The sequence below is a fragment of the Haliotis rubra genome, unplaced genomic scaffold (genome assembly GCF_003918875.1).
Source record: "Haliotis rubra isolate DU_JTF1 unplaced genomic scaffold, ASM391887v1 Scf834, whole genome shotgun sequence".
In the NCBI taxonomy this organism is placed as follows: domain Eukaryota; kingdom Metazoa; phylum Mollusca; class Gastropoda; order Lepetellida; family Haliotidae; genus Haliotis; species Haliotis rubra.
The window spans coordinates 340718-365438 of NW_025767562.1; the positions used below are offsets into that span (position 1 = coordinate 340718).

At 38.8% G+C, this 24721-nt stretch overlaps 1 protein-coding gene across 1 annotated transcript; it reads right to left on the minus strand.

Annotated features, from left to right (window-relative positions):
- Positions 1 to 5621: 5621 nt before the first annotated feature.
- On the minus strand, positions 5622 to 23905 carry LOC124262390. Its single transcript, XM_046696873.1, has 8 exons — positions 23838 to 23905; positions 19757 to 19835; positions 14558 to 14848; positions 11904 to 12206; positions 10892 to 11194; positions 9720 to 10022; positions 8581 to 8631; positions 5622 to 5944 (listed from the first exon to the last, which is right to left on the minus strand). Exons 2-8 carry the CDS (start codon positions 19815 to 19817, stop codon positions 5625 to 5627), a joined length of 1632 nt encoding a protein of 543 aa, XP_046552829.1. The 5' UTR covers positions 19818 to 19835; positions 23838 to 23905; the 3' UTR covers positions 5622 to 5624.
- Positions 23906 to 24721: the final 816 nt, after the last annotated feature.

Here is a 24721-nt window from a genome sequence, read left to right on the forward strand (position 1 = left end):
ACATCATGGCGTGAACGCCAGAAAGGTGACATATGTTATATTTGGGATTACACCTTCTTAGTAAAGTACAGATTCTAGTACTTTGTTGGGTTGAGTCCCAACCGGGATTCGAACCCACACCCTCAGAGTCAGGCTCCTATTCGCCAGCACAGAGCCGCCTAACCCGCTCAGCCACCGCGACTTCCACAAAAAAGGAAGTGGGACAACTACTAGTCTAGACTGCCCACTGTGTGTACACTACTGATAAATGTAAATTGGCACGGCTCCCACGACCGAAAGCTATGATTACACAATGCCATTTAGAGGGTGTGGGTTCGAGTACCGGGAGGAATACTAGAATCTGTACTTTTCTAAGCAAGTGTAATCCCATAGATAACATATGTTACATTTGACCACTTTCTAAATGGCATTGTGTAATCATAGCCAGAAATATGCTTCGAGCCTATGTGGGGGATCGAGCTCGGGTCTTTAGTGTGACGACGGGGCCGTGGGATAGCCAAGTGGCTAAAGCGTTCACTGGTCACGCCGAAGACCTGGGTTCGATTTCCCACATAGGTACTATGTGTAAAGCTCATTTCTGGTGTCCCCCGTCGCGATATTGCTGGAATATTGCTAAAAGCGGCGTAAAACCATACTCACTCACTCACTCACTTCAGCTTGACGAGCGGATGCTTGGACTGAACAGAACGTTTCTTAATTTTCATTTACTTCCATAACATGACTGACGACAGCTTGACAAATTCATTATATGTTGATAATGTTTTGGATGAGACATACCTTCCGAGCATGATGCACATATCTATAATAATAACAGAGAGTGTGTCTGTTTTTCGTGATTCTGACAGACTGACATGGAATTAACTATCTGTAGATGCAGAAACAAAACATGATTCGGAACTATTTTCGCAAAGTTGGTTCACAACTATCTTTCTTTTATGCATCTTACGACAACATACGAAACTGGTATCAGGAACTTCCAGATTTCTACTTCCAAAGGGTTGCACGGCTCTCTTTTATGATCTGTCAATATATTCATTGATACAACATTTTCAAATGCGAAAAAGTTATTGCTGTGAGAAATTACAGTCAGGATCTACCCAAAAAGGCTCTTTCTCTTGTTGCTCGCCCTACACTGGGTCAGCTCGTTTTTGAATCAGGTAAAAAACTATACCTGCTTTGCTCTTTTTCCGACAGTTTGAAACGCCGCCACCGGCCTTGAGTATCCGACAAAACAGATTCTGTCGGGCTTAAAGGTAAAACAGCTCTGAAAACTTGCAACCTTCTGTGACCTCATTTAGGCCTTCATCCTTGCACAAAGTGGGTTTTCACACCTCCGCTGAACCCTTTCCTGTGACATGACTCGTTTGACAATTTCCAGGATTGTCAATCGTTGACGGACCCGTGAAGATCCGGCTTAGAATTGATCTTCAGTAACCATGCTTGTGGTAAAAGGTCACTAACGGGGTAGGGTGGTCAGGCCCGCTTACTTGGTTGACAAGTGTCATCGTATCCCAATTGCATAGATCGATGCTCATGCTATTGATCACTGTTTTGTCTGGTCCAGACTCGATATTCACAGACCGCCGCCATATAGCTGGAATACTGCTGAGTGCGGCGTAAAATTAAACTCACTAACTCGATAGTTTACCTACCCGCTGTCAGCGCACATTCCATTTGTCATCATCAACTCCATCAACGGCAGTAGTATTACTGATACTGTATCGTGTTTGAACGGTAGACTGCGCTTGTAACGGTGGACCCTCAAAAGATAGATCGTTATACATATTTCGACTAACGTATACAACAAGAGATCGGGAATAAAAGACACAGTTTGGTATATCCGTTTTTTCGTTATAAACTTCTGCTTGAATAAATTGCAGTTTTGCAGTAAGTTATGAAGTATTTACATGGTATTATGAAACTACAATTGACAAAATAATATGAAACTACAGTCAGTTCGCCACAGACATGAATTCAGTGTTTCAGCTTGAGCGTTTTGTCCGAAGTTAATTTTTTCCGGGCAGTGAATATAACTCACTATACTGAACCGTGACGAACATGACACTTTTACAGTGATGTTGGATTTCAGGAGACCATGCTACGAGAATCTTCATCACTTGGTAGAAAAGTAACATCCCGTAAGCATCTCCCCTTGGGAAACAGAATCTATTCGACTTATTACGTATGGGAGTGTATTAGGGGTACAGTATAATCTACTCAGATGGTGAAAATAAGTCCATCGGCCTATATTACAAGTCATACTACATAATTATAAAAAAATATATATGGAACACCAGTGGTAATGATGCACAAAGGTTTGACTGTATGTTATATTAAGAAACTTGGTACGTTTTTTTAAGTCCTGAGAAGACATACTTTGCAAGGCAGTTTACAATATGAGAATTATAACTTTACAGAGCATAATCGATTTCTTTAGAGATGGAGATGTACGATAGTAGTATGGCAAAATACTTTTTCTTAGATCTGAGTAAAATGGACACTGTGATAAGAAATGAAACCCAGATTCTTGGACAGGTACTATACAGAATGGACATAATGTATCTTCTGGTGTAATATTATATTTTCTACCAACTTCAGTCATTAGATTATGATTTGAGCAACAGAATTTGCAAAGAGCAATGCGATATGCATAATTGTAAACCAAAAGTCACCGTGTTCTTTAATCTGATTGGTTGAAAAACGTGATCAAATGGTTTCGATTCCGGAAATTGCAAGACTATTCACTGCGTATTGACAAGTACAAATATGGCACACAATTGTATTGTTGCGTCGTCAGCAGTGGGGACGTCATTAAAATCATACTGTGACTTAAAGTCGGAATGACGTCACAAATGAGCAGTTCCAGATGCTACCATGCGAACCAGCTGAAACGGCCAGCTGATGACACTTCACTGCTGTACCCGTACTCGACGTAAATGACTGTAGACAGTAAAACCCATGTGGGCCTTTTGGTTTACTTTTGTGTTTACAATGTCGATATACACATCATGTGTTGGCCAATGTCCGGGTGTTACTGAGTATTTGAGGCACGGGAATATCTCATTTGAAACCAACACATGATGTTTATCTCCTATACATTTACCGATGATACGTAGTTTTCATACATGTGAAATTCTTTCTTCTACGCTGTGATAAGGTAGGATGATCACAGGGTTTTGGATTACATACCGATTCTTACCGTTTTGGTTATTTGTATGAATCTTTAAATATCTCACATAACTCGTTACTGTATGTTGAAGAGATCATCACTTGACCAGTATGTATTCATTTGCTTCCGTAGAGATCAAGAATAGTTGTTGATCCTGTCCAGGTATAAAAAAAACGAGTTTTCAGTCTGATTTTGTTTATTTCTGTTTTAAAAAATTGAAAACACAGAACTGCGATTTAAATCATAATTCCAAGGAAAGTAGAAACGTTTTTAGTTGGGAGTACATCAGTTTCAATGTCTAACAGTTGTGTTTAAAAAGATTGATTTGTGGTTAGACAAGTAAGCAAAATGTATCTAATGAATAGGATTATTCCATGTTCTCTCATCACGTGACAGGGCAAATGGCACATTGAATTTTCTCTATTCAGGATAAAATTAATTTGGGAAATGTCGGAAGACTAAGCCATGTTAGAGGCCGTGGACGAAGCTGTTGGTGGGGATCACGGTGTTACTGTTGAAAGTGGTGCTGGCTACAGCAATAATAGTAATTGAGGTGCTTGATGGAATGTATGATACAAGGAAACACTTCCAGAGCAGTGTGTAATGGATAATTCATATATACACGGTTGGAACAGTTTCTTAGAAACCGTAATACTCTTACTAAAAACAACCCCTAAGATAATACTGACAATATATATATTCATATATTTAAGCATGTGTCATCGTACAAATATAATTTAAGCACAAATATGATTTGCTTAAGAACACACATGATGGAGAGCCTGTCATGAAATGTGAGATGCAATGGGATGTCACGTCGATGTGATGAAGTGAAAGGGTATGTCACGTCGATGTGATGAAGTGAAATGGGATGTCACGTCGATGTGATGAAGTGAAATGGGATGTCACGTCGATGTGATGAAGTGAAATGGGATGTCACGTCGATGTGATGATGTGAAATGGGATGTCACGTCGATGTGATGAAGTGAAATGGGATGTCACGTCGATGTGATGATGTGATGAAGTGAAATGGGATGTCACGTCGATGTGATGTGATGAAGTGAAATGGATGTCACGTCGATGTGACGAAGTGAAAGGGTATGTCACGTCGATGTGATGAAGTGAAATGGGATGTCACGTCGATGTGATGAAGTGAAATGGGATGTCACGTCGATGTGATGATGTGATGAAGTGAAATGGGATGTCACGTCGATCTGATGTGATGAAGTGAAATGGGATGTCACGTCGATGTGATGAAGTGAAATGGGATGTCACGTCGATGTGATGAAGTGAAATGGGATGTCACGTCGATGTGATGTGATGAAGCGAAATGGGATGTCACGTCGATGTGATGAAGTGAAATTTGGATGTCACGTCGAGTTCAAGCTGACTGCACTGAGTACGACGGTGTTTCCTTGTAGTGTCATGTCCGAATGCCAAGCAGGTGACTGCAAGTCACATCTTGTAACGTCTTTTTGGATATTGGATGATGTCTGAACGGTTATATACACGAATGATGTCATATTCTCCTATAGCTAAAGTCATCAAAACCATTTGCAAACCATGTACAAACACTCTGACGATATACGACTGCGATGGTGTAAATATATTTGAATATTTTTACTGGTAGTGAAAAATATATACAAATTATGTACAAGGTTAGCACAGAGCTTACTTTGTTTTGTGCCCTTGAGCACCTGAAATAAACCTTTGGGCGAATTTTCCCCTTCGTCTCTTCACCTTCCCGTGAAGATCCGGATTAGAATTGGTCTTCAGGAACCCATGCTTGTCGTAAGAGACGACTAACGGGATCGGGTGGTCAGGCTCGCTGACTTGGTTGACACATGTTATCGGTTCTAAATTGTGTAGATCGATGCTCATGCTGTTGATCAATGGATTGTCTGGTCGATAATTTACAAAACGCCGTCATATAGCTGGAATATTGCTAAGTGCGGCGTAAAACTAAACTCACTCATTCACTCGTCTCTTGACCAAAGTTAATATCAGCCACAATCACGAAACCTGGATTTTGTCATAAATATCAACAAGAGGTGAAATAATTACACAACACGTGCTGGCTGGCTGACAGTAAAAAAATATACCATACAGTGTTGGGAATGACTGACCTTGATTATATTAAAAGGTACAAGTAATTGCAATAAAGTCGTTCTTGACATTAGTTACCATGGATACGTAATTGCAATAAACCTTTGGATCATTTTCTATACACACTAGCACGCACACACACAGGTGCACACATACATACATACATACATACATACATACATACATACATACATACATACATACATACATACATACATACATACATACATACATACATACATACATACATAGTCACGCACGCGCGCGCACACACTCACAATCATGTCCATTCTTCCCATGCCCCCTTCCTCTCCGACACTTTCTCCTTTACTAAAACCGTCATATCTTATCACTCAGGTTTACTGTCATCAACCTTTTCAACATTATCCAGCTTGATTTCATCGAAAGCTACACTATCCGTCATGTCCAGTGTTGGATCACTAGTGGAGTTATCCAGTCCCTGCTCATACGGTTTAGACTGCGCGTTTCGGTTGACTATGTATTGTCTTGCAACAGCTGTGATCTTCCTGTGGTTGAGTACAACGACGACAACAATGATGACAAACACAGGCACGCCAGCACAGACACCAACTACGAGAGCTAGAGGAAAACCAGGATCTTCAGGAGAGAGGCCAACTGTTGTTTGTGTTCCGACTGGTCGGGGTGTATCTGTCGACGAGAAACATATTCATTAATTCATCAAATATAGCCTTTAAAAGTTTGCTTTGGTTTGGTTTAACCCGTTAATATCTTAAAGGGATTAATGTATTGAAAAGGGTTCTAATCGTACAAAGTAAGTGACATTGTATTGCCTAGTTCATGCTAAATACCAGAATGACTCGTCTTGACAGGCAATTTCATATTATTTTATTTTATTTCATTTGTTTTTTATATTCTTAACAAAAAGAAATCGTTAATCATTTCATTAACAACTCAATTTCCCATAAGAGTGACAATATTGCAGGAGCATTGCAGCTGGAACAGCTTTGTAGGTGTTTGTTCAAATCATCTGTGCCACCACAGGCAAGCTAACCTGATTTGTGTTTGGTCTGCACTCAAGAGGATCTCAGATTATTATATTACATGTTACGTTATCATTGTAAGCACACATAACTGAACACAACTCCTGCAGTCGAAGCAGTGAACTTGAAACAACTCTGCCATCATAACAACATTGTAAGTCAAGCTAGATGTACAAACTAAGTGGTCATGTACCCCAAGAACCTGAATTGTCTACATGAATGTTCAGCTCGTAAATTCACGTGCACCTATCAGCCAAATATGTCTGCGTGACATGATTTATCTTCCTACCTCTTGCCATGACGTTTCGTGAGAGGACTTGCTAGTTGTTTGATCGGCATTCTAGAAGTTGGTGTGTTAATTATGAAGCATACAGCTTTACGGACGACAACGGTGTAGATTCACTAAGCTAAAACGAAAACTTGATAACGGTCTAAGAATCTACACCGAAACATCGCTTTATGCAATAAAGAAGAAGTTGTCATCTATAAAGTTGTATGTTTCATTACGGACAAGCGAGGTATGAAACATCTACTTTTGGGTCTACATGGGTATAGGTGACGACCTTACCTGTATGGTTTAGTTTAAAACAGTGGTCGATTAAAATAGCATATCTAACTTGTATAGCTCATTGTTTTGCTGTATAAAGTAATAAATATACAACATGGACAAAAACTATCACCGGATGCCAGGATCCACAACGGTCCAAGAAAATTGAAAATGTCCTGAAGATTCTAATCAATAGAATATATACAACAGTTACTTTGAAAATGTCCACGCGATCCGTCTTCACAGGGAGTCTGATCAAAAGATCGAATTTAATCGCCACTTAAGACAAGAACTTGGTGCCGGAGACGTATTCATCGCGTGTATGAATGCATGTAAACAACCCAAACAAATCCATTAAATGTTGCAACACTCATGGTCCAAAAACCTACCCTCAGTTTGAGACATGACCATTGATCCGTTGACACATTCTTACCGACGAATCGATCGCCGCCTTTTAAACATTTTATAATTTCTTGATGAACAATGCCCCGTCTCTTTTCCTCAATCACCAAACTTCATGAACACACACGTTAAATGTCGTTTGACCTAGTTGGTTTTAAGTATAACACGTAAGTGCAAAATAATATCCAACTATCCTGGGAAACAGATTCCATTTGGTGTTAAGAGCAAAATAGCTGTGTAAGTTGTATGAATTAACATAGGAACTCCATGACACCATGGGTTCAAGTAAAGTCTAACGCTGTCCTGCCTTACTGGTTGTCCCAAGCCACAAATTGTCATAAAAGAATATCCCTGCCTTAACTACCCCGAGACACAGATTCCATTTGGTGTTAAGAGCAAAATAGCTGTGTAAATTATATGAATTAACACATAAATATTTTAATTATATCAATTAACACATTATTTTAATCATATGAATTAACACGTTAATATTTTAATCATATGAAATAACACATTATTATTTTAATCATATGAATTAACACATTAGTATTTTAATCATATGAAATAACTAATTAGTATGTTAATCATATGAATTAATGCATTAATATTTTAATCATATGAATTAACACATTAATATTTTAATCATATGAATTGACACATTAATATTTTTCATCATATGAATTAACACGTTAATATTTTAATCATATGAATTAACATATTAGGAAATCAATGACACCAGGTGACCACACATTGCCTTAAAAGGAAGTATCTACAGCACGATGTCTCACATCAGGACTCCTACCAGGCGACAACAGGCAGTAGCGGCACCGTAATTCACACGCATCCCCACGAACAGAGTGAGTGAGTTTAGTATTACGCGGCACTCAGCAATTCCAGCTATATGGCGGCGGTCTGTAAATAATCGAGCCTAGACCAGACAAACCAGTGACCAACGGCATGAGCATTATTTGCGAACCGATGACATGTTTCAACCAAGTCAGCGAGCCTGACCATCCGACCCCATTAGTCGCTTCTAACGACAAGCATGGGTTACTGAAGATCAATTCTAATCCGGAACTTCACAGGTCGACAGGCTACAAACAAAGCAAACAAAGAAGTGATCGATGGACCAGATTATATAAGTCTGAGTTACGACGGATGCGTTGAAGGTCAAACAAAACTCGGTTGACAAGTAAAGAAAAGCGTTTTGAAATAGATTTGTTGGGGTCTGTGCGTGCACCTGAATTTGGTCCATCAATATTTGTTACTCTAAGATATGGGAAAGCACTTTCATCTTTGCCAATGCACAACATGTTTTTCTGAGGATGTCTTACTTGAAGGCTTAGTTGATCGAGTCGTCGTCGCCACGCTTGTCGTAGGGAGCTCTGTGCAATGAAATGTCAAATTATGAGCCGAATAAAACAGTTTGAACAATGTCTTTTGAACGATGGGAATCACACGAAGATTTTCGGACATCTTGAAGTTGTTGCTGATGTACACCTGGAACATTGCAACCAAATAACAGCTCTACTGCTGGAATTTTAACCAGATACTTCTTGATTTCTACCACTATCCCTTCAGAATGTCTTACCATTATAAGTAGCATTCAAATCATAATAGTTTTAAAGCATCAAGACATATCACTGAAAATAGATCAAATGTTTTCAGAAAAGACACAAAGTCCTCACAAGCACTTTAGATCTTAAACCATGTACGTTCCATGTACATACTGTTAAACATTCTTGACAACATGGTACAGTCAGAATGTTTGTAGAAAACTATTGGGATAAATAGGGGCCAGGATTCTAAGATTAACATATCTTCCACTGTTAATTACTATTCAGTAAAACTCTTCGGTAATATATTAAGTACAAACAACGAGGATACCTTGTTTATCTTATACATACATGACGAGGCTAAATATTTACGACGATCTCACCATGAATGGTCTCTGTACCAAATGCAAAATAATGCTAAGAAAAGCATTTTGTTTGCATCCCTGTACTAAACAGTTTTGAGTTACTGATTTGCCTGAAACATCCAAAGTAATATTGATTATAAAAATCTGTTTGTTTATTTGTGTATAGTTTAACGCTGCACTAAGCAATATTCTAACAATATGATGGCGTTCTGTAAATAATCGACTCTGGGCTAGAGAGTGATCAATATCATGAGTATCGATCTGGGATGTGTTAATAAAATGCGGGAATAAATCCACTTATAATATGTTGAAATAGGACGGTAAATAAATAATACTGTTGACAATATGTTGTCATATAACGGGAATATTCTGAGGCGTTTAAAAACACACAAACAAGCAAGAGAATATTAAACTAAATGTCATTTAAGTACAGTAAAAGTCAAAGATCCAAAGTAGAGGATAGTGGTTGCGGAATATTTACAGGAGGTTTCCAGGGATGAAGACAAGGATATTTTCCATGTTTTTTTGGTTACGAGTGTTTGGCATACTGACTTTTAACAAGCTCCTTGATGCCATCGCAGACCAGGTCCAGGTCGTAGTTATCACAGGAAAACTTGACAAGAACTTTTCCGAATCTCTCATTTGTGGTATTGAAGGTCATGTTTAAGATCTCGCTTGCAACGTTGTCTACTTCATGCCCAACGTGCAGGACTTCCTCGACCCGACCAGTGGTTAGGTTGAACCCGGCCTGTTCAGAACAGTAGTAGTTCCTGATGTCAACTGACAGCGTGACCTCTGTACCAAGTTCAAGGTCGTCTGTTTCAACATCACTGGTGATGTTACAAGTAGGCGGACCTTAAATACAGAAGCAGTTCCGGTGCGACACTTTCAACGCCGTCTTCAAGGTCATCGAAATCATATACACTGATGTATAAACATCACACACAGACACAGACACACACATAAAGAATGAATGAATGAATGATTCTTAGAAATACACAAAAATAAAGCAATTTGAATAAAAGGATTATTAGACTACAGTTCGCATGAATTTATCTCAGAAACCACTTGAAGAACAGGGTTGAAATTCTAATTCCAAAGTAATATTATTTACAAACAATCTGTTTGTTTGCTTGTGTATTGTTTAACAGCGCACTAGACAATATTCCAGCAATATCACTGCAGTCTGTAAATATTTGCCACGGGGTTAAGACCTACCTGGGGCTGCAAATACATAATATTGTTGACAATATGCTGAAATGGGACGGAAAATAAATAATACTGTCAACAATATGTTGAAACAGGACGGTAAATAAATGATACTGTTAACAATATATTGAAAAAGGACGGTAAATAATTAATACTGTTGACAATATGTTGAAATAGGACGGTAAATAAATAATACAGACAGAAAATGTAATGTGGACACATTGAAGCATATCATGGTATCCCCTTGTGTAGATCGATGCTCATGATGTCAGACAGTAAATTCAGTGGTCTTCGCTCGATTAATTTACAGAACGCCATCAAACACCGGGAAAATGCCGAGGCGTTGAAAAACAAACACACTAACAAACAAACACGGGAAACATAATGTCAAGTGGAATATAGTGAAAGTCAAATGTCGAAAGAAAAGATTAGAGGTTGCGGAATATTTACAGTAGGTTCTCTACAGGAGGGCTATCTTCTATGTCTTTATGGTTACGAGTGTTTGGCATACTGACCTTTGACAAGCTCCTTGATGCCATCGCAGACCAGGTCCAGGTGGTAGTTATCACAGGAAAACTTAACAAGAACTTTTCCGAATCTCTCAGTTGTGGTATTGAAGGTCATGTTTGAGATGGCTCTTGAAACGTTATATACTTCATGCCCAACGTGCAGGACTTCCTCGACCCGACCAGTTGTTAGGTTGAACCCGGCCTGTTCAGAACAGTAGTAGTTCCTGATGTCAACTGACAGCGTGACCTCTGTACCAAGTTCAAGGTCGTCTGTTTCAACATCACTGGTGATGTTACAAGTAGGCGGACCTGTTGAATGAATGAATGAATGAATGAATGAATATTAAAAAAGAGAATAAATAGATAATATATTTATAAAAACACAGCATTTTGAATACAAGAATGACAAGACTAGAGACGTGAATTTGTCTCAGTAACAACGTGAAGAACCGGGATGAAATTCTCTTCAGAATCCATGCTTGTTGTAAGATGCAAATAACGTTATTGGAAATCAGGCTGGCTTACATGGATGCTATTAGCTGATGGTCATAATAACAGTCAGACTATTTTATTGGTTCAGATTCGATCATTTGAAGATCGCCGTCATAAACTGGACAGATGCCGAGTCTGGCGTTAATCAACCAACATTCCAATCCTCTGCGTTACACACTAAGTTCCTCATTTACCCACGAATACAATTTAATATGGCGACAATGTGGTGGCAGTATTGCGGGAGGTGAGTGGAAATCTTACACATGACCTCTGATATAACAGAGCAAGATAAAAATCTATGAATTTCGTTTATTGTAAAATAGGTGGTTAAAATATTTATTCCTTCAAAGTCTGGAATTTCTAGGGGTGAATAATCATGAGTGCAGGACAGCTAGAGGTCGGGCAGATACATACGATAAAAACAATGTCAACTGAATTTCCGAAGTATTGTAACAGCTTCAAGTTGAGAACACAGGAATAGCTCTACGATGGAGCCAAAAACACTCTATGTGTTAGAGCTACTTACTCTTTAGCAACTGTTTTACGCCAGTACAAGGAAGATCCCAGCTGCTATTGAGGCAGGAGAAGCTGAGCAGGACGTCCCCGAGACTTTGCAAAGTAACATTGAAGGTGCTGTTTAGTGTGGCATTGGTGTAGTCGGTAACGGTTTCATTCTGGAGCAACGTGTCGGTGATGTCACCAGTGGTAAGTTCAAAGCCTGCTCCGCGGGAACAGAAGTAGTTGCTGACGTCCACTGTGAGTGAAAGGACTGTTCCTTCTTCCAAGGAATGTGGGTCTAGATCACTGCTTATGTTGCACGTTGGCAGATCTGGAATGTGAACCGCTGAATACAGTAAGGCATTTACTGCTGCTGGACATAAAAATGTATCCACTTGAATAATGGATTGATTGTTCGTTTGTTGTTTAACGCCTCACTCAGCACTATTCCAGCTACATGACGGCGGTAAATAATATAGCCTGGACCGGGCAATTCAGTGATCAACAGCATGAGCATCGATCTACGCAATCGGGATACGAAAACATGTATCTACCAACTCGGCGAAACTGACCATCCGAACCCGCTAGTCGCCTCTTACGAAAAACATTGGTTGTTGAAGACCAATTCTAACCGGGATATTGATACTGATATACAAATAAAGTCGGTAAACAACAAATAAGTGAGATTTGAATGAAGCTGTGGTAGAGAAATACATTGACAATATCAACAAATGCACGGAAACCAAAGTAAAAAGCTCACAATCACTAATGCAGCTGATCTGAGCTCACAAGTATATATTCCTACAGCATGGGATCTCAAACAGCAGAGCAAATAGCGAACTGTTTATATTGTAAAGCCCAGACCTAACTATCCGAATAAGCCAGATCGTTAATATGATCGTCTCATTGCATTAATTGCAATACACAAATATTTCTGGAATATGGGACATCCTCGGCATAACAAATCACAAAGGACATGACCGTCTCATTGCATTAATGGCGATAAAAAATATAATCCAAATCCTGTTATCAATATAGAATGCCAAACAAGAACGGGAAGGCCACTTTCAACATGTGCGCACCCCGCCAGCAAGACATTCCTCTGGAGCTTGCCATGGACAGGAAAACTTGGGACGGTAACAGACAAATCAAGGTTTGGCCTCCACATCACGGATGTCAGGAAAGGTTGTTGGCAGCATAGAAGAGAGGGATGTGACAGTGCAGGTCTTGACCATAATCGGATTTTGGGTGGTAGAGTCATTTTGTGGAACGTGATAACACGTGACAGACAACAAGAGATTATTGTTGACGGATATTTCACTGGACAGGACATGTTGACGAAATTTCGTGTCCTGGCGTTGACTCATTCACTGAAATCAGCAGCACTTTTGACATAGGAGAGCACAAAGAGGGGCGTAGCTACCATTACGAAAAAGCCCAGGCTTTCATGATTGTTGCTAAAAAGGTTGGTCAAGCCCTCAATACTATCTAAATATAAGGCCTTGTAACCTATCGGGCTTACACGAAAACATTGGCTTGCTACGCGCCTGAAAAAACCCAGATGAAATCGTGCCTTGGTCGTTCGTGATTATCTCCGACGGCGTGCGGACATAAGGCTGAGTGTTAAGACTCCTGACGGCACTCAAACAGAATGTCTTTAACATCATCTCGGGTGAGAGTCTCTACACCAGAGACCCAGCACCCGTAACCGTGGCTCCTCTTGTAGCAGCTCTGTTGTCAGGCTTTAAGCAGTACCGAGACAACCAGCAAGAACAATCAACAATATGAGTGAGTGAGTCAGTTTAGTTTTACGCCGCAATCAGCAATATTCCAGCTATATGGCGGCGATCTGTAAATAATCGAGTCTGGACCAGACAATCCAGTGATCACCAGCATGAGCATCGATCTGCGCAATTGGGAACCGATGACATGTATCAGCCAAGTCAGGGAGACTGACCACGCGATCCCGTTAGTCGCCTCTTACGACAAGCATGGGTTACTGAAGATCAATATTCTAACCCGGACCTTCACGGGTAATCAACAACATGACGTCAAGTTACATGTACATGTATCACCAAACATGGAAGAGACATCAGATATTGATCTTCACTTCCAAAACTATTATACAGACATGTATTATCATTTGACTTTCACTATAATTCTACCAGTTTCCTAATTATTGTAGATAAAACATTCATAAAACCATTAAACTGCAAATACTTTGGGTATCAGTTTGAGGAAACTAAACGATACATAACACCATGTGTTGTACAGGACATAATATACAGCTGTAAATATGATGCGCGTAAATTGTGTATTAAGCTGCATAGGCAATGTTGGAGACAGCATATAAATTATACTGCTCAAAGAAAGATCCACAGAATATAAGGGACGATAAAAGTAATAAAACACCAGTCCTTCATAGTACACAGATAACAGCACAGACTCATATTCTGAATGTAAAACTATTATTTGATCATTAATAAATACGCTAAAATATACGGAATTTCGGAATATTTTAGCATCTTACAAACTTTGACCAATCTGTGTAGAATCCTCACATTGTCATTGTGCATAAAATGGTTGATGGACATTCATCTTTTGAGCATATAATAAAATAGAAGAGGTTGATACGAAAACGTAACAACGTACCCAATATATACATGTAAACTTCATACTCACTGGCTGTCGTTAGATCACATACTGGAGCTGATGCTTCTTTAGTTGCACCGTTGAATTTCCACAATCCGGAGTCAGTCTTTGAGGTATGATTTATATGCAGGGTAGAATGTGTGGTATTGTAAGTGGCACTGTAAGTGGCATTGTAAGGCCACGTTTCACTGCAGTCGGGGTTGCAGGTGACGACGTAATCGCCGCCGTTGGGACGTACCCAGAAAAACCCAGAAAAGTTCTGTCTGTTCCCTGTTATTTCATACGCTGATTCCCACAGGGCCACTCCGGGACATGGAGTTGCTAAAAATGTCAAAAAATGTTCATCATCATCATCATCATCATCATCATCATCATCATCATCATCATCGTTGTCGTCGTCATTATTGTTGTCATTGTCGTCGCCGAATGGTTGAAGCATTATCTCGTCATGCAGAACACTTGGGATGGATTCTCTGCATGGGCACTATGGGTTAAGCCCATTTCTTGTGTCCCCTGCCGTGATATTGCTGGAATATTGCTGAAGGCAGGGGACACCAGAAATGTGAGTGAGTTAGTGAGTTTAGTTTTACGCTGCACTCAGCAATATTCCAGCTATACGACGGCGGTCTGTAAATAATCGAGTCTGGACCAGACAATCCAGTGGTCACCAGCATGAGCATCGATCTGCACAATTGGGATACGATGACATGATTGTGTAAACCCAGTGAGCGAGCCTGACCGCACGATCCCGTCAGTCGCCTCTTACGATAAAGACATATTTATTCATAGACTAACATCTAGTCTCTGAAATGTATATTTTACAAATAAACCCATAGAAAAAATGTCCTCAATTATAATCATAAAATATATTGAAAAGGAGCCCAGAGACTTTCTTCCCGAAATTGTGGAAATCTATACTTGCCAAATATTCTAGACTTGCATGGGTTTTCTTTGAGAAATTTGTTCCAGCGTCTTCATGACAGGCTTCCAAACTCAATGTAAAGTTGATCTGCTGGTATCGTACTATTTGCGTACATGGTTATATTATGTGGCGGCGGTGTGTAAATAATCATCGAATCTCGACCAGGCAATCCAGTGATCAACATTATGAACATCGACCTACACAACTGGGGTACAATGACATGTGTCAACCAAGTCTGCGAGTATGACCACCCGATCCAATAAGTTGCCTCTTACGACAAGCATGTGTTGCTGAAGATCCAGATCTACATGGGTTTGCGGACACCATGATCTTCATAATATGACAAGGTGGATTCCACAAAGGTGGTCTGTTAACGTTTCTGGTCTCTCATCCCCATCTAATGCAGGTACGTCATAATTCAATACTTTGAAGTACAGAGTGTTGCTTGTCCATTATAGTGGACAGTGTGGTTCTGTGCATAGAGCTCAGGTCACAAATAAGTTGAACTTACGCAACGTAGGGCGCGGAGAGGTCTTGGATGGGTGACCGTGTTTGGCAGCTTGACCTGAGAGTTTCCAGGACTTCAGTCCAGTCCAACAACGGAGAACATGTCATACATGTGGTCTCACCTTACGCAAGTGAGGTTGTCCAAAATTGCCTCTGTTCACCCAGCAGAATATGGGTACCCGGTAAAATATGTGGCCGATCAGGCAGCTTGGGTTATACGGGGTAATAATAATGATCTGACTGTTTGGGCGCTTCGAGCATGCAGTGTGCATGGAGCAATGCGCTTGATAAATAGACTATTATTATTACTGGCCATTCTTTCCATGTTATTACAAACAATGATAATAGGCGGCATTTGCCTGAAATATTTAGGATGAGGGGCAGGTTTCAGGAACGCAATTATGAGAACACTATGCCCAAATGAAAGGAAATAATTCATTGTCTAGACAGGATCAATCATATATGTCTCAGTTGTCAGATAAAGTTTAAGTAACTGATAATCAGTAATATAACCAATAGGGCTGGGACGATACACCATGTCGCGATATTTTACCTGTGATATGATACGTATCACGATGCATACACCTTGAAAGAATTACACAGTATTAAGGTTTAAAATAATGTATTTCAAGGTATTTGTGTATAACAATAACATTATTGTAGTAAACAAACGAGTTACTCTATCATATATGCTTCCTAGATAAGTACTTTAACATGCTTAGGATAATACTGTTTTGAAAAACGCTTTGCATCGGTACCTCAGACGACGATACGATAGCTGTGAAACTTAAATGTATCGTGATGTATCGGTGCATCGGTGAATCGTCCCTGCCCTAATAACCAAAATGGACAAGATTTTCAGAAATATGTCCATATGAAGGTAGAAATAAGCGGGACACTCTTTCTTGACAGCAGCCCGCGTTTCCCTCTCGACCAACTCACGTGAGAATTCAGCTTCAACAACCCATGCTTGTCGTAAGAGGCGACTAACGGGATGGAGTGATCAGGCTCGCTGACTAACTTGACACATGTCATCGTATCCCAATTGAGTAGATATATGCTCATGATGTCGATCACTGGTTTGTCTGGTCCAGACTCGATTATTTACAGACTGCCACCATGTAGCAGATATTGCGGAGTTCGTGGGCGTTTAACAAGCCAAACAGCCAAACCAACCCTTTTGACCTTTCATCACTTCTCGCCCATTTCCGTAAAGTCCGAGAAGACTTTCCCTGAATAATTCGAGTTGGTCACGAATGCGTTTCGACTGGTTCTCTGGTCCGTTGCCTTTTCACGTCATAAGCGCCTGCTTATCAGTTGGGTCACAGGCAAGCTTGCGTATATTGCGATATGAGAGACGGGGCCCTGCGTCATTCACAAACGCGGACATCACAGAGAAAGCGTCAACGGTGTTGTTGAGACGGCGCAAATGATTGACCGAGCGCTTCATGAACCCAGATACGTTTTGTGCGCCAAGACGTCAGTTTGATCGATTTTCATTTGAATCGATTTATGAATTGTCGGGTGCAGTCATTTGCATTTGAAGTTTTGATTGTTTATATACGCATGCCAATAACGGTTGTCACCCCCTTTAACTTTTTTAATTGGGGATGGGGTGGGGGTGTGAGGTGTGTGTTAGGTTGGGTTGGGGAGGGGGGTGACAACTATTTTTGGCATGAGTGTAGTTTTAACGCAAATAGTATCATTTTAATCGTTTGCCTACGGTTATGATCACAATTTGTCTAGTCTATTGTGGGTATAAGGGATGTCAGTTTAGGTCCAAAGATCTTTGCTCAGTGCCATTGTCTGGTTTTAGTTCTTTGTCCAGTGCAGACCCATGTGTTGATTATTTGTTTTAAAGACATCTTCCTCGTCGGCCACTGTCCTCAAAATAGCCAGACCACATATCAGAGTCGCTACCAAACTCTGTCGAGATTTTTCTACCATAAAATATGGTTTAATCAATATTTCGCTTCGATCTTATTTTCGATATTTTAATTATTTTCTATTTCTTTGACTAAAGTTTCTTGAATTTCGAGTATATTTCCTCATAGAGGACATGAACACATGGAGATGCTGCTGTTTGTTGTTTTGTTCAGTTAAGGGTAAGCTTCAAATTCTGTCTGTTTGGCTATAGTCTCCGTAGCATGATTCTTCAGGGTAAAGTAAGGCCAGAAATGCTTGGAAAATGCTTTTTGGCTTCAATATCAATATGATGAAGTTGGCACAAGATAAAAACACATATATGATACATGTACGACTCTACCTAGTTGGATATTAAAGCTCAGGTGAAAAAAATGCACTTGAGGGGTGACTTCACAGGAGGAAATTTTGACGCTTCAACAACATTCTTAAATATTCTAAGTACAAACTGTAGTTTTGAAATACAGACTATAACTATTCATGTAGCCTCCACTAATTAAATTTCATAAATGATTGTAATTTAAAAAAAATAAATTAACATCTATATGTGGAAAAGATGAAACTCTTGTAGTAGTTATATTCAAAATAATTACGTAAAAAGCCTTAATTCAAATCGGATTGATAGTCTTGTTCACCCATAGAAGTTTTACCTCGTGTATGAGCATTGAACTGGCAACATGCAACTTGATATATCTGCAGAACAATTAATTTCAAATTTATATCAGTATTTCGTACTGGAGAAACAAAGGGGGAAACCCCTCGTCAGCTATGGCAGGGTTTACTATAGAATGTGTAAAAGCCCTTAATTTGACATATAGTCTGGGTTTACAAAGTTGTAAACAAATCAGGGTCGTGTCAAAATCAAAACCAGATAGAAAACACAAACTGGATAGCTCTGATAAGGTAGACATACGGGGTGCAGTTTATAAACTGTATGAACGCAAACTCCCACAGACGTGTGCAAAAATACAAGATGAGATCAAAGATACAATAAATGTCCTGTTGTAATTCCGCTAGAGTCTTCCACCAGCAGCGATACTGACACTTGATATTTTGAGACGGTCCCTGATATGTACTGCCCGTGCATTACATAACGCTGTCACCCTGTCTGCCTGCCAGGTGGGTCAAAGTATAGTTTGTTTCCTAGAAGTGATTCTACTATGGATTTTTTCGATAATTTACGAGTAATCGTTATGATTAAGGAATGGCACATTGTGATTACTCATATGCCATATTAGGTCGACGTGGTATGAATGATTATATATGAGTTTTGAATCTGAAATATCAACCATTATCAAATCATTGCCAAAAAGCATTTTCCAAGCATTTCTGGCCTTACTTTAGTACCATCTACAGAAGTCCTCGATTTGTTTACTTGCCGCAAAATTTGAAGACTTCTGAATTCTACAAAAGGTAATGTCCTTCAGAAACACGTTACCTTTACTGTGTTGCAAACTGTACCTTTCAGTCTGTGTGCCATCACTTGATTGCCAAAAGGTCAGTATATTCATATTCCATTCTTTATGGTATTTCCTTCGTTTTATTGTTCTCTCTGTATGGCGTCCAAACGTTGATAGTTGTGATCCATAGCGCAGATTTACTTTGTGTTCTTGACGAACAATGTAATCTCAAAAGTTCTCGACAGGAGTGTTGCTAAAAGCGGCGTAAAACTAAACTCACTCACTTCAATTATGCTGTGGGGTTTGACTTTGTGTGTGGACGATTTGGTGTCTCAGTTTGTGAGTATGAGTTTGAATCCCGGATGGGACTTACCTTAAAGAAGTATCGTAGTGTATACTTCTTCATGTTTCATTTGACATCTTTGCAATAGCGCTGTGTATTCTTTGCCAGTGTGAGATACATATTATCTAACTCACCTGTTATAATCGGAACGGAACAGATGGCAGTGAAACACAGCAGGACGTCAAGGGTCATCATGTTTCTGTAGCACAGCAGCTGGAGATAAATAAATCGTTATGTTAATCATTTAATCATTGTTTGGTGTGTCGTCGCAGTCGTTCCCTTTGTCCTTCTCCATAGGAAAATACTTAATCTGTGTCTGTTCGTCTATCTGTTGAGTACTATCACAGTCAGCAATAGTCTAGATATCTGGACTAGACGATCCAGTGATTGACATGGTTTTTGCTCTATGCTCGTTTGGATACGGTTACGCCAATCAAGCAAGTCAATGACCAGATCACTGGTCAGTTCCGTGGAGCTGTATTTCCAGTCACCATGATGTGTACAATAACACCGCTCTGTACGCTAGGTGAGGTGAAATTGGGTTTAACGTCGCACTGAAGAATATTTCGCTCATATGACGACGTGGATGCGTGTGTATGTGTGGCTGCTTGCACTAGCCTAGACTTAAGCTCGTTTTATTAGTGCTAGCCCACTGAGATATCATGCCGCAGTGAAGCATGAATACCCCACTCAGACACATTATACTGATTCTGAGCTGACCAGTCCTTGATGTACCTATTAATGCCGAGCGCCTCATGTACCATATTTTAACGTCTTTTGGTATGACGCGGCCGGGGATCGAACCAGGCGACCTTCCGCTCTCCGGGCGGACGCTCTAATCACTACACCACGGAGGCGGTCCTCTCTACAATAACGACACTGTGAACAATAACATTATTGACAACAATAAGATCACTGTGTACAATAACAATACTGTGCACAATAACATTATTGACAACAATAAGATCACTGTGTACAATAACAATACTGTGCACAATAACATTATTGACAACAATAAGATCACTGTGAACAATAACAATACTGTGCACAATAACATTAATGACAACAATAAGATCACTGTGTACAATAACAATACTGTGTACAATAACAATACTGTGTACAATAACAATACTGTGTACAATAACAATACTGTGCACAATAACATTATTGACAACAATAAGATCACTGTGTACCATAACAATACTGTGCACAATAACATTATTGACAACAATAAGATCACTGTGAACAATAACAATACTGTGTACAATAACAATACTGTGTACATTAACAATACTGTGCACAATAACATTATTGACAACAATAAGATCACTGTGAACAATAACAATACTGTGCACAATAACATTATTGACAACAATAAGATCACTGTGTACAATAACAATACTGTGCACAATAACATTATTGACAACAATAAGATCACTGTGAACAATAACAATACTGTGTACAATAACAATACTGTGTACATTAACAATACTGTGCACAATAACATTATTGACAACAATAAGATCACTGTGTACAATAACAATACTGTGCACAATAACATTATTGACAACAACAAGATCACTGTGTACAGTAACAACACTGTGAACAATAACAATACTGTGCACAATAACATTATTGACAACAATAAGATCACTGTGTACAATAACAATACTGTGCACAATAACATTATTGACAACAATAAGATCACTGTGTACAATAACAATACTGTGCACAATAACATTATTGACAACAATAAGATCACTGTGAACAATAACAATACTGTGCACAATAACATTATTGACAACAATAAGATCACTGTGAACAATAACAATACTGTGCACAATAACATTATTGACAATAATAAGATCACTGTGTACAGTAACAATACTGCGAACAATAACAATACTGTGCACAATAACATTATTGACAACAATAAGATCACTGTGTACAATAACAATACTGTGCACAATAACATTATTGACAACAATAAGATCACTGTGAACAATAACAATACTGTGCACAATAACATTATTGACAACAATAAGATCACTGTGTACAATAACAATACTGTGCACAATAACATTATTGACAACAATAAGATCACTGTGTACAATAACAATACTGTGCACAATAACATTATTGACACAACAATAAGATCACTGCACAATAACAAAACTGTGCACAATAACATTATTGACAACAATAAGATCACTGTGTAATAATAACAATACTGTGCGCAATAACATTATTGACAACAATAAGATCACTGTGTACAATAACAATGCTGTGCACAATAACATTATTGACAACAATAAGATCACTGTGTGCAATAACAATACTGTGCACAATAACATTATTGACAACAATAAGATCACTGTGTACAATAACAATACTGTGCACAATAACATTATTGACAAACAATAAGATCACTGTGAACAATAACAATACTGTGCACAATAACATTATTGACAAACAATAAGATCACTGTGAACAATAACAATACTGTGTACAATAACATTATTGACAACAATAAGATCACTGTGTACAATAACAATACTCTGTACAATAACAATACTGTGCACAATAACATTATTGACAACAATAAGATCACTGTGTACAATAACAATACTGTGTACGATAACAATACTGTGTACAATAACAATACTGTGAACAATAACAATACTGTGCACAATAACATTACTGTGCACAATAACATTATTGACAACAATAAGATCACTGTGAACAATAACAATACTGTGCACAATAACATTATTGACAACAATAAGATCACTGTGTACAATAACAATACTGTGTACAATAACAATACTGTGTACAATAACAATACTGTGAACAATAACAACATTATGCTCGAATAATTGCAATTGTTACAATAACATTATTGACAACAATAAGATCACTGTGAAGAACAATAACAAGCTGTGCACAATAACATTATTGACAACAATAAGATCACTGTGAACAATAACAATACTGTGTGCAATAACTTAAAACTGTGCACAATAACATTACTGTGCTGGCAATAACATTATTGACAACAATAAGATCACTTTGAACAATAACAATACTGTGCACAATAACATTATTGACAACAATAAGATCACTGTGTACAATAACAATACTGTGCACAATAACATTATTGACAACAATAAGATCACTGTGAACAATAACAAAACTGTGCACAATAACATTATTGACAACAATAAGATCACTGTGAACAATAACAATACTGTGTACAATAACATTATTGACAACAATAAGATCACTGTGTACAGTAACAAGACTGTGAACAATAACAATACTGTGCACAATAACATTATTGACAACAATAAGATCACTGTGTACAATAACAATACTGTGTACAATAACAATACTGTGTACAATAACAATACTGTGAACAATAACAATACTGTGTACGATAACAATACTGTGTACAATAACAATACTGTGAACAATAACAATACTGTGCACAATAACATTATTGACAACAATAAGATCACTGTGAACAATAACAATACTGTGCACAATAACATTATTGACAACAATAAGATCACTGTGAACAATAATAATACTGTGTACAATAACAATACTGTGCACAATAACATTACTGTGCACAATAGCATTATTGACAACAATAAGATCACTGTGTACAATAACAATACTGTGCACAATAACATTACTGAGAGCAATAACAATGCTGAGTACAATCGCAATACTGTATAATATCCATGAGATTATGCAGAAACATTATAGTGAATGAGGTAAACTTTTATGTCACATCGGCAGTATTTCAGCAATATCGTGACTAAAACAAGTTCTAATTTCATGATAAATTCATATAAATTATAAACCCCTGTCAAGGAAGGACAGTAAAAAGAACTAGCATATCACAAAAACAGAATTTAAAAGTAGCATATGTCTCTAAAATGTTATTGCTATCAGAACAAACAATATTTTAACGGGCTGTAGATCACCAGCAACTGAATGTAGATCACCATATTAGGGACCATCGGGACTTACAATACCTTTAGTCACAGACGATTGTAGCCAAATATAGCCATCATTTAAAATCACGAAAATACTACGTTTAAAACGTCTGGTTATCTTCTGTTTACTTTGAATATTTCAGGACTTTCGAACCCTCTCAGGAAGGCAATAAGTTTACAATATTTTAACCCCAAGTATTATAAAACATACCTTTACCGAGCTATTCTCGTACAGGTCTTGTTAGGAATATTCACTCGTCAACTATGTACTTCCTGGTTTGCCCACCGTTTCATACTAATGATTGTTGACCTCGTTGGCTTTATGCCTGCTTCAAAGACGCTCATGGGAGAGAACAATACTCCCATTATCGAGTTGTTGCGTGATTGCCAAGAACTTAAGTCACACTTCAAGTGTTTGCGAGCCTGTGTCCTATACACACCATGAACATGTGAGGACGTACTAGTAAATCGAGCAGGGTAACTGACACCATTGACTTCGCCCAATCGATGTACAGTACCTTTACAAAATAAGTACCCTTCAATCCAGATAGTCAGAGAGATGACTCAGTCCCCTTTCCGAATTTGAATGTCCTGCTAGTTTATCCGTGTGTCATGATATCAGAAACTCACCTCTAGTCTCCCCGACTGTACACAGAGCATACCTCTAGTTTCCCAACTGTACACAGAGCATACCTCTAGTTTCCCAACTGTACACAGAGCATACCTCTAGTTTCCCGACTGTACACAGAGCATACCTCTAGTTTCCCGACTGTACACAGAGCATAGCCTCCTAGTTTCCCGACTGTACACAGAGCATACCTCTAGTTTCCCGACTGTACACAGAGCAAACCTCTAGTTTCCCGACTGTACACAGAGCATACCTCCTAGTTTCCCTGACTGTACACACAGAGCATACCTCTAGTTTCCCAAACTGTACACAGAGCATAACTCTAGTTTCCCAACTGTACACAGAGCATACCTCTAGACTGTTTCCCGACTGTACACAGAGCACAGCTATAATGTCCCAACTGTGCACACAGAGCATACCTCTAGCATTCCCTCTAGACTGTACACAGAGCATACCTAAAGTTTCCC